General features: G+C 40.2%; 1 protein-coding gene across 1 annotated transcript; it reads right to left on the minus strand.

Annotated features, from left to right (window-relative positions):
- Positions 1–163: 163 nt before the first annotated feature.
- Positions 164–11853, minus strand: gaa2 (alpha glucosidase 2). Its single transcript, XM_077570551.1, has 21 exons — positions 11698–11853; positions 11169–11268; positions 9622–10167; positions 8724–8869; positions 8464–8629; positions 8294–8390; positions 7827–7946; positions 6844–6962; positions 6631–6762; positions 6451–6561; positions 5638–5751; positions 5420–5504; positions 5225–5342; positions 5016–5149; positions 4168–4319; positions 3927–4075; positions 2298–2439; positions 2116–2214; positions 1838–2002; positions 1037–1183; positions 164–748 (listed from the first exon to the last, which is right to left on the minus strand). The coding sequence occupies exons 2-21, from the start codon at positions 11247–11249 to the stop codon at positions 686–688; spliced, it is 2886 nt and encodes a 961-aa protein (XP_077426677.1). The 5' UTR covers positions 11250–11268; positions 11698–11853; the 3' UTR covers positions 164–685.
- Positions 11854–11889: the final 36 nt, after the last annotated feature.

An 11889-nucleotide genomic window follows, 5' to 3' on the forward strand; every position in this document is an offset into this window, starting at 1 on the left:
GATACAATGAAACAGCAAAAAGTGAACTATAATATGACAAGGTTGGACTGTAATTGTGTACATACAATACAACGTCTTCTAGTCCCCCTTAATGTTGCTATGCTGCCATCCAGCGGACGAGAGTGGGTAGTACAAGTGGAAAAAAACGCCCATTTCTGTCAAATACTTTTAAAACGAACTTTATTGCTGCGCCACACTACACAAGCAAAATCGGCCGACAACAGATTTTTGTGCTAGCTAGCAAGCAGCAACTCTACGACAAAATGCAAAAGAAACCACAAGGCACCAGTGTTCATCTCCTAAATTAGTGCAAAATATTTGTTCCAGTCAGTCTTGGTATTCTTTATTATTGCCAAACATGCAACATGGGTCTGATTTTATTCAAGCAAAAATAAATGTCATCTATGTGTGGATTCTTACCAAAATATGAGGACTCTTCCTTCTCATCATACAAAAATGCTTTAAATATATATGATATAATTAAATTAATAATAACCATTTTTAAAAACCTCTAGCTTGCCCTGGAATGGGCCAACACTGAAAACAACCTACTTGAGTGAAGTTATAGGGTACTTTGGTGAAGCCGTTGGCTGCGTTGATGATGCGATGTGTTAGCAGTCAGTCTCAGGCGTACTTGGGAGAGCCACGGGCAGCTACTGTAGAACAAAGCGAGCGCTCGCAGGCCTCACATCCAGCTGATGGTGAAGTTCTGATTGAGGTTAAGGCCGAGATCCGCTACCGTCAAAACCTGCAAGGACGCAATTGAAGCAAAGATGAAGGGCAAGCCAGTTTCACTATTTAAACCGAGTGGTACTGCCAAATGTCCGGAGAAAATCTAAGCCGGCCAATCCGTTTTCCAGTTGTTAATAGTTTTGTAACAATTATGTTAGATTATTTTGTTCTGCGTTCATCTTAATTTTTCAGTGCAATTATATTAGCGATTCACAACTTGTGGATTCTAGGGCCCGACCGATATGCATATTTGGAAAGAATTGCAATCTGGTGCAGGGATTGAAAGAACCCCCTTCCGCCTCACCTGGTTGCTTTTGTAAGTGAAGGTGGTATCTTTGGAGTTCACCAGCACCTTGCTCGGCTTCTGCTTCACGCCGTAGAATGACGCAGACTGCACCGAGATGTACGAGGCCTCCAAGTGGTTGCGGAGCACCTGCGAGCTCATCGTTTGCTACGGAAACAATAGCGAAATCAGAAAAGTCCCTTGCAATTTTTCTTTGGAAGCCCAAAAAAAAAAAAAAAAAAAAAAAAAGATAGTGACTACTCATGAGAATATTATCTCATTCGCTGCCATTGATGGCTATAGACGTCAAAAATTTATTTGAACTATTTCCATTTTTAAAAAAAAATCCATTTTTGTTAACTAATCTTTTTTTTTTAGTACATTCAGAACAGATGTAAAATTTTTGATTAATCGTGAGTTAACTAGTGAAGTCATGCGATTAATTCCGATTACAAATTTTAATCGCCTGATGCCCCTAATTTACGAAAAAAAAATTATCTCTTTTTTTTAATGAAAATATATATATTTTTAAATCGTAATCAATCGCATGACTTCACTAGTTAACTCACGATTAATCACAATTTTTATATCTGTTCTAATACAATAAAAAAAAAAATCTAGGTTTTCAAACTCTTGTTAACAAAAGTGGGGAAAAATATTTTACTAATAAAAATAGTTCAAATGAATTTTTGACGTCTATAGCCGTCAACGGCAGTGAATAAGTTATAGACGTGAAGGCCCTCATTTTTGTCGGCGGGTGCGACAATTGACTCAAATCTGCAAATTGCCGCTTCAATGGAACAAGCGCGTGTGCGTGCATACCTGAGCCACGCTGAAAACGATGTAAGCGTACTGGTTGGTCTCAAAGGTGTCGAGGCTCTCGCCGTCGTCCCAGAACAAATCGCCGCAGGCGGTGCCGTTCGACGACAACGCGGTGATCAGATGAAGAGGCTGACCGCTGCTCGCCCACAAAGTCAGGTTGGGGGTCTGTCGAAAGCAATGCACGAAACAGCCACTAAAAAGTCAATGGGCACTTTATATGGAAAATTCACTTTTTAATTTGCATTTATACAAACTAGAATAGCAGACTATTCGATTACCTGCGTCGGAATAATCGATCCTTCCCTCACATGCAGGTTGATCTTATCGAGAGGCGCAGAGAGTCGCACTTCTTCGCCCGTGCTGTTTATCGAGTCGCCCTGGTTGGAAGGCACGTCGGCAGACGTGTAAGAGCTTCACGGCGCTCACCGGTCAAATGGCAGCATCCCGGCGTCTCACTTACTGTGTAGTAGTCATACCACAAACCCTCTGGGAAATAACCCTCCACAGAGTTGACTCCAGGATCCAACACGGGAGTCACCAGTAGACTCCTCCCCCAGAGGAACTGCTTATCGATACTGTATGTTCTTGTGTCCTTTGGAAATCTGTTGAGAGCGTTGTGGAAAACAAACAAACGCAATATCGTCATAAATACTATTCTTTGAAAAGTATAACATGTGAAATACAAACAAAAGAGATGAAAAGAGCTTTTTTCATTTGCATGCAGCATAACAGCTAAATGCTGCTTCACCATCTTTGCTTTAGACTCAGTTCAAAGCTAACAAATAGAATTACTGTACTTGTCTAATTTGACTACGACGTAAAAATTGTATCATGAAGTTCTTCAAGTCTGTATTCAAGTGTTAGCGTTTTCTTTCTTTGCCTGATTCTGCATAACGGCTAAATGCTGCTTCATCGTCTTTGCTTTGGACTCAGTTCAAAGCTAACAAATAGAATTACTATACTGGCCTAATTTGACGACGACGTAAAAATTGTATCATGAAGTTCTTCAAGTCTGTATTCAAGTGTTAGCGTTTTCTTTCTTTGTCTGATTCTGCATAACGGCTAAATGCTGCTTCACCATCTTTGCTTTAGACTCAGTTCAAAGCTAACAAATAGAATTACTATACTTGCCTAATTTGACTACAACGTAAAAATTGTCTCATGAAGTTCTTCAAGTCTGTATTCAAGTGTTAGCGTTTTCTTTCTTTGCCTGATTCTGCATAACGGCTAAATGCTGCTTCACCGTCTTTGCTTTGGACTCAGTTCAAAGCTAACAAATAGAATTACTATACTGGCCTAATTTGACGACGACGTAAAAATTGTATCATGAAGTTCTTCAAGTCTGTATTCAAGTGTTAGCGTTTTCTTTCTTTGTCTGATTCTGCATAACGGCTAAATGCTGCTTCACCATCTTTGCTTTAGACTCAGTTCAAAGCTAACAAATAGAATTACTATACTTGCCTAATTTGACTACAACGTAAAAATTGTCTCATGAAGTTCTTCAAGTCTGTATTCAAGTGTTAGCGTTTTCTTTCTTTGCCTGATTCTGCATAACGGCTAAATGCTGCTTCACCATCTTTGCTTTAGACTCAGTTCAAAGCTAACAAATAGAATTACTATACTTGTCTAATTTGACTAAGACGTAAATTTTTTATCATGAAGTTCTTCAAGTCTGTATTCAAGTGTTAGCGTTTTCTTTCTTTGCCTGATTCTGCATAACGGCTAAATGCTGCTTCACCATCTTTGCTTTAGACTCAGTTCAAAGCTAACAAATAGAATTACTGTACTTGTCTAATTTGACTACGATGTAAAAATTGTATCATGAAATTCTTCAAGTCTGCATTCAAGTGTTAGCATTTTCTTTCTTTGCCTGATTCTGCATAACAGCTAAATGCTGCTTCACCATCTTTGCTTTGGACTCAGTTCAAAGCTAGCAAATAGAATTACTATACTTGCCTAATTTGACGACGACGTAACAATTGTATCATGAAGTTCTTCAAGTCTGCATTCAAGTGTTAGCATTTTCTTTCTTTGCCTGATTCCCACACGCAAACCATCAGACACACCTTTCGTTTTGTGTTTTACTTACTCAAACACGAGCGGCCGAGCAACCGTGTGTCCCCGTGCGTGGGCGTGGTGGAAGAGGGTGTAGAGGAGCGGGAAGAGAGAATAGCGCAGCAGCAGCGCTTGCTGCATGGCCGTGCGGGCTAGCGGGCCGAACGCCGTCGGGTCTTGTGGCTGTCAACAGGATGGGAAATGACAACTTTGAGGAGTGCAGTCCTGAGAAATGAGTTGTTTCTAATCAGGCTCTTTTTTTTTTTGTGGCCAACCTCCATGTCAATGGCATTGTGGTTGCGAGCAAAGGGATAGAAAGCGCCCAATTGCGTCCAGCGGACGCACAGCTCTTCCTGGGTGTGCTCGCTGAAGCCGCAGATGTCAGCTCCCACTAATGGGATGCCCAGGAGGTTAAAGGTCAAGATGCCTGCAAGAGGAGAACAGATGTGGAGCAGAGAGACCTTAACCCTGGAGAACCCAAGAACACTTTTCTTCTTTGGAAAATTATGAATTATACATTAAATGACTATAATAATAATGCTATAAGTTCAATGAACACCAAAATATATGTTTTTTTAATTTTAACCCTTTATTCCCTAATTTAGGATTAGGGTGAAATTTGACCCTTTGGGATTTAGGGGTATCATTTCGAAAAATCTGAATAACAAAAACTGTCAGTAAACTATTTAGAATTTAAGAAAATAATCAATCAAATACACAGCTACATTGAACAATAATTTTTTTTTGTTTTATTTGTTGCATTTTAGCCATCTTGTCACCACCACTCTGGCTCATGTAAGTGCAATATTCATCCACTAGATGGCCCCATGCAGGGGTCAGAAGTGGCACTCTGGACTTTTGAAGTTAAATTTGTAAAAAAAAAAAATAATAAATAAAAAAAGGTCCTTGTTATTTGAGTAGCAGAATTTATAGGGGCCAAATTTGACCCCGTGGGTTCTCCAGGGTTAAAAATGATATGTCATCAAACTACAGTGTGAGCCAGAATTATTTTATAACTACACTTTCAAACCATTTTAAATGATGAAACATGGTATTACGTGGCAGAATATTCAAGACCTTGACTAGTTGTGTTGAAGAAAGGTTTCATGGGTTTCTTGCTGACCTGCAATAGAGGAGTGAAGGTCCTGCCACTGGCTCCTGTTGTCTCCCAGCCAGTGGCCGGTGTACATGCCCTGACTGGGGAAGGTGGAGCGAGAGATCACGAAAGGTCTCTTGGCTAAGATCCTCCTCAGAGCGCTGGAGTGAAAAGATGAGCGGTCAAAAAAAAAAAAAAAAAGTGGGTTTGGACTCATTCCCTCAAACGTTCCTGACCTTGCAGAGGCCTCGCCTTCCATGAGTCCGTACAAGCTGTGAAGGTTGTAATGTACTGATTGCTTCTGCGGTGCTGAAGCGCACACGGTTTTGGCTCTCAGCAACCCTCCCAGCACGCCTAAAAGTGGACCACATGTCATGTGACGTATAATGACATTAGCGTAGTGTTTTGCTGGCCAAATCCACATCTCCTACCTGGTGTGTATGGGGGATTGTCCAAATTGTTTGATGGGCAGCCGTTAGTGGACCCGTCGACAAAATTTGATGGTTCATTCATGTCCTATAATGACATGGGTTGAAATAAATGAAAGGGGAAAAAAATGCTATTTTTTTCTGTTTTCCTATATTGAGAGTGACAAAAAGAGGTGGAAAGCCCTTTGACCTAAATATGTCAAATTGAAGATGATACTTACAATCCATAATCCATCAAATGGCACCTGATCATGGAACTTTTTCAGACTCTCGTACCACCATTCATGTGTGACGTTATCAGAGAAATCGGGATATGCAGTGAGGCCTGGCCACACCTGGGAAAAGAGAATACGTTTTGTTTCCTTTTTGCTCCAAAAGATGTACTTTATCACTCTAGGGCTAAGAAAAAAAAAAAAGTTGGATAAATTGACAAAAGTTTAGAGACTTTCTTATTCAATGCATTTGCTTTATTCTCTTGGCTGGTTACTTTCTAGATTCTCACTGAAAGCATCCGAACTATGTATGAACTGATGTGGAGTTATGTACTGAAAACAAAAATGACATAACTAAAAACATGTTTTATATCATAGATCCCAAAACATAACCTGCCACTGGGTTTTTAGGCGTTCATCACTTAATAATGACCAGTAGAGGGCAGTCATGCAACTAAACATGCCCAGAAGAAGACAGGAACAAGGAGTTATTGACCTCATGTAGCTAGCAGCTAGCTCTACCCTTGTTGACTTGTGGATTGTTGTTGAATCATTGTGACTTTAATGACACTATTACAAGTGTAATGTAGATATAATGATGTATGTGTGAACTAAATGGGAGTTAGTGTTTGTTTACCTAAAGTGGTCATCGTTAGCGCGCTAATGCTAATCGCGATTGCTAACCGTTTAGCATAGGCTAATTTCGTTGGTGTTTATGGATAGAAGAGTACTTATATCCACACAAATTTACGTCCAACATTAGTGGATTACCAAAAAAAAATAGATTTGATTATTCAATGAAATCGATAAGATCATTCTCACCTTCCCAATTAGTACTTTTCCTTCCGTGTCTTTGATGAAAACTCCTCTCTTGAGTCCTTCGTCGTATGGCCAGTAGGATCCTTCAGGCTGGACGCTGCTGATACCAGCATCCTGTAGGAAAAGACCATCGGAGTCTATTTACCGTAATTAACACGCGAATGTACGATCTGTTGCGCTTACAATGACCGGCACATAACGTTGGTTATGAGCGTGCAGGTCTTTCACCATATCGGGCAGTGTGGCAAAGTTAATCGGGTCGTAAGTGAAGTCCAGAATTCGGTTCATGTAGTCGATATCATTCCACTGGACATCCTTGAAACAAAACATAGGTCGGATGTTTTTGAAAGTCTCCTTGTTGAACCACATACGACATGTTAGTTCATTTGGCCCTACCTGAGGTATCCCATTACTCCTCATGCGCTTGACCACCTCCCAGGTGGAGTTGCTGGAGTTAAAACCCCAGCGACACAGGTGGTAACCCAAAGCCCAGTAGATGGGCATCGCTGGACGACCTAAGCAGGCAGACCATTGCAATATTGTCCATTTACTTGACATTAACATCTTATTCCTATCGTTCCAATATAGCACAGTTAACATTAGGGGTGTTAAAAAAAAAATAAAAATCAATTGGGCAATATATCGCGAGATTACAGTGCGCAATTCTCGAATCGATTCAATATGCGGCCGAATCGATTTTAAAACATCACTTTTTGATGGAAATATTCAACAAAATGTCTTATTTACGGTTAGGGTTCATACTTTTAAGCATGGAAGAATGTTATATTACTGGAACATTAAGCCTTAATATTTTATTTTAATGCCTTAATATTTTATTTGAATGCCTTAATATTTTTATTTTAATGATGTTCAAACATGAAACAGTAGTAGATTAGTATTTTATAAATTTGAGTAATTTTTTATTTTTATTTTTTAAATCGATGTATAGATTCATATCGGGATTAATCGCATCGAATCAAATCGTGATACGGAGCAAATCGCCAGGCACTACGCAATTCACAGCCCTAGTTAATATTACGCTAAATTTGACATTACATTGTTCTAAATGGGCAATTGGCTTGTAAATTTGAAGTGGGGTACTGATATCAGATCGATTTTGTTTTATTTTGTATTGTATCCAAGTGAGTAAAATTCATATTGATTTATGAATGTCAACTGAGTTAAAGAATGTATTGCTGTTTATTTTTACAATAATTAACTGTTCAGAATATTTAAACATCAGGAAAACTAAATGGGTAAAAAAAAAAAAAATGCTGCTTTTTCCCTTGTCATTCACTCACATAAAATTTTTTTAAAATTGCTCATGCGACTACCTCACTTTGTGATATTGTGGTAACTGCGCGAGCACAATTACCTACCTATTACGTCCAGATATTGTTCAACCACAGATCCGGGACTGGGACCAAGAAAGACGTAGAAGTCGAGGATCCCACCAATTGTGCGCCAGGTGAGGGCCGGGCCAGGTTGCAGGACAACATCTAAGGAAATACAATCAATTATATATGTATATATAAAAATGGAATCGATTGGTCTCGTATCCCCAAATCATGACTAATCAACATGAACTTATCCACAAGTTAAATTAAGCTGTAAACAGAATCTGAAACAAGATTTTTTTTATTTTTATTTTTTTTAAAGTCTGGTCCTGGGATGCTTCTCTGTTTGACATCTCATGCATTTTTCTCCATTCAGCACTTTCAATACTACTGTACGGAGAAACAAAATTGTGTTCCTTTTTACGTTTGTCTTAAATTCAGTGGCTCCTCTAATGTGCCCCAATGCAACTAACAAGCCTAAAGTTCTGGACGTTTCGAAACGTACTGACCCATTGCATTGCTGTTCAGAAGGAAGAAGCCGTGTGCATTGCTGTCCTTCTCCATTCCAAGGTAAAAGGGATGAACGCCATACAGGTTTGTTTTTATCTACATGGTAAAGAAATCGACATTGTAACGTGTCGGCGAAGCGCGTGTGTTGATAACGAGAAGGTGACGTCACCGTGGGAGGCACATCCCTGGCCCACATGGTGAGCGTGTTCCACTGGACGTCATGCAGGAAGCTGGAGCGGTGCTCCCCCAGGCCGTAGATGAACTCGGTGGGAAGAGAGGTGGAGAACTGCAGGAACTGATCGGCGTAAAGGAGGGGAGCCACGGAGGTGTTCAGGCTGAAAGCAAACAATCGGACCAATCAGAACACAACGTGTACTGAACTGTGAGACTTACTGTACTTTTTTTTTTTTTTTTTTTTTCACAACTTACAGGACGGCTCCTGTCGAGCTCCTTCTCACCACGAGGCCGAACGGCTCCTTGGAGAGCTCCGCGGTGTAGTCGGGACTTTCGGCTTTCTTGGCGACGGCGGGAACGGAGATGGGAACCTCGTAGCGCGGACTCGAAGGGTCGGTGATCTAGTTGGGGTGCAAACCAAACAAAAACAAAGAACATTTTCAATCTATATCATTTGTTTGTCATTCTGAAAAAAAATACAGTAGCAGGGCTCCTACAAAAAATTTAAGACTTTTAACCCTGGAGAACCCAAGAACCCTTTTCTTCTTTGGAAAATTATGAATTATACATTAATGACTGCTATAAGTTCACTGAACACCAAAATATATATTTTTTCAAAAAAAAAGAAGAAATAATAATAATAATAATAATATAATTATATAATTATAATAATATAATAAAAATATATGTTTTTTCAATTTTAACCCTTTATTCCCTAATTTAGGATTAGGGCGAAATTTGACCCTTTGGGATTTAGGGGTATCATTTCGAAAAATCTGAATAACAAAAACTGCAGTAAACTATTTAGAATTTAAGAAAATAATCAATCAAATACACAGCTACATTGAACAATATAATTTTTTTGTTTTATTTGTTGCATTTTAGCCATCTTGTCACCACCACTCTGGCTCATGTAAGTGCAATATTCATCCACTAGATGGCCCCATGCAGGGGTCAGAAGTGGCACTCTGGACGTTTGGAAGTTAAATTTGTAAAAAAAAAAAAAAAAAAAAAGGTCTTTGTTATTTGAGTAGCAGAATTTATAGGGGCCAAATTTGACCCCGTGGGTTCTCCAGGGTTAAATTCCGTTAGAAAGAAGGGCCAGGTGTTTGTTTCCATAAAATGAGAGTGTAGCAATAAGCGAGTCACTTACCCGGACCCGTAGCCTCGTGTCCGTCTCGTAGCGGACATCCAACTCCAGAGTCATAATATCCGCCGGATAGTAAGTCTTCACGTGTTTGACGAGCGTAGCCCTCTGCCCCGAGCTCGTGTCACTCACGGACTCGATGGAGTAGGAGGGGAAATCCGGGGAATAGAAACACCAAGGCACACCGTTACTTCCCGAGGGCGGAGCTTCGGAAGCAGCCGGGATGAAGCAGCAGTTCCTGGCTTCGCACATCTCTCTGGTCACCACCGCTTCTCTCTCCGGGTAGCAATCGAACCGCCACGCCTCCGCGATGACGGCGCAAGCTTCTGGGAAGGGGGCGGCGGCCTCGGTGGCGTTGGCTTTTGAGGCGGCCTTGGCCGGCGGCGGGTGTCTGTGAGGCAGCAAGCTCGAGGGGCGGTGAAGCCAGAACACGGTGCCCACCAGCCAGCCCCCGCAGAGGAGCAGCAGCAGGCAGCCGGTCACCAGGAGCCCCGTGGTGGCCGAGCATGGCAGGCGGCGGGGGAGCAGAGAAGCTCCTTCTGTGTGCGACGCCTTCAGAAATGGACAACATCACAATCAACAACACTTCCAAAAGAGTTTATGATATAGGCAATGTTAGAGTGAATGTCATGATTACATGGAGTTTCTATTTTTGTATAAATGTCAAATAGGCTTAATGTATTACCCTGGAGGATGTCCACTTCTACGCTGCAACCTGATGACCTCTAAGCTTATATTTACAAGGAGACATACGCAAAATTTACATTTTTAATTGCTTGCACGCAAATACTTATGACTGCCCCAACTATTACTAACGAGTATTTTGAGTTGCGCGCTATTGCTCAGATGATTTTTAACTCATTAAACGCATTTTCCCCACTTTTGTTAACAAGGGTATGAAAACCTAGATTTTTTATTATTATTGTACATTTAGAACAGATATAAAATGTGTGATTAATCGTGAGTTAACTAGTGAAGTCATGCTATTAATTATGATTTTAAAAAAATTATCGCCTGACGCCCTTAATTTTTTTAGATTTTCTTTTAAAAAAAGATTAAAAATAAAAAAATAATACATTACTTTAAAAAAAAAAGAAGAAAAGATTACTAAAAATTAGGAATTTTTCATAATTAATCCCATGACTTCACTAAATAACTCACGATTAATCACAAATTTTATATCTGTTCTAAATGTACAATAAAAATTATTTTTCTAGATTTTCATACTCTTGTTGACGTCTAGAGCCGTCAATGGCAGTGAATGAGTTAACTTGGAAACAAATTTGACATATGAGTGAGCTTCAGGTACTCCAGTGACTCCACCACTCAATGGAGGCAGCGTACTTAACAACAAAGTGTGGCTCAGTAAGATGCAATAGTGGTCATTTTATTGTTATTAAAACACCTCGGAAACGTTTTAAATTGTTGGTCAAAAATGCACAAGGTAATATGTATCCACCCCCCCCCCCCCCCCTTCAAAACCTCAGACAGAAAAAGCAACAACATGATTTTTCAAGGCCGGCAACAAATTTAAAGATAACTAAATGACTCACTGGATTGTCCTCCTCTTCGACAAGGCGATTCACTTCAGATAGCTGGACATTCTCAGGATTCAGCAGCTTATACGACACCATGACGGCACCGTGTGTGACTCTGAGATAGCCAGCAGGACAAAGTACAATGAATGTTAAATGACTTGTCTCTTTTTGCAGGTAGGATGAAATGGGGGGGGGGGGATGATAGAAACTTTATTATGAACATGCAGTAGAAAAATACCCAAAGAAATACACATTTATAATATCACTATCCCATATACCTGCTCTTACCTTCGCTTAGTGCGCATTGAATATCACGTTTACACTATAAACCAAAAAAAAGTTCGTTTGAAGGTTGACCCCCCCCCCCCCCCCCAAATGTGACACGCGTGGTAACGTCGTCAGATTGTAAAATCAAATTAATTATTACGACGCCAACTGCTCGTCGCTAGCTAGCTATCTTTAGCAGTTAACAGAGGCTTCAACTAGCGCAGCAAGCTACTGAACAAATTTAAAAAAAAATGTCGTTGACTTAAGCTCTTCTTACCTGAATATTTATGAAGAAATGCATTAGGGCACAGCCACGAAGAAAAACATCAAATAATGACTTGGCAGGGGTACAAACGCGTGTTTGCGCAATGCTGAAGGGAGTCTGTTTATTCCCGTGCCGCATTTAAAAGCATCGAAAACCTGAGAACTTCCGCTCGAGAAACTTCTAACACACAAATTCGGGCTAGTT

The sequence above is a fragment of the Vanacampus margaritifer genome, chromosome 7 (genome assembly GCF_051991255.1).
Source record: "Vanacampus margaritifer isolate UIUO_Vmar chromosome 7, RoL_Vmar_1.0, whole genome shotgun sequence".
NCBI classification, from domain to species: domain Eukaryota; kingdom Metazoa; phylum Chordata; class Actinopteri; order Syngnathiformes; family Syngnathidae; genus Vanacampus; species Vanacampus margaritifer.

Coding starts and splice junctions, on each gene's coding strand:
- gaa2 (XM_077570551.1), bottom strand. CDS start 11,249: ATGGTGTCGTATAAGCTGCTGAATCCTGAGAATGTCCAGCTATCTGAA. Junction 10,168..11,168: donor TCGAAGAGGAGGACAATCCA/GTGAGTCATTTA, acceptor CCATTTCTGAAG/GCGTCGCACACAGAAGGAGC. Junction 749..1,036: donor TCACTTACAAAAGCAACCAG/GTGAGGCGGAAG, acceptor GCGTCCTTGCAG/GTTTTGACGGTAGCGGATCT.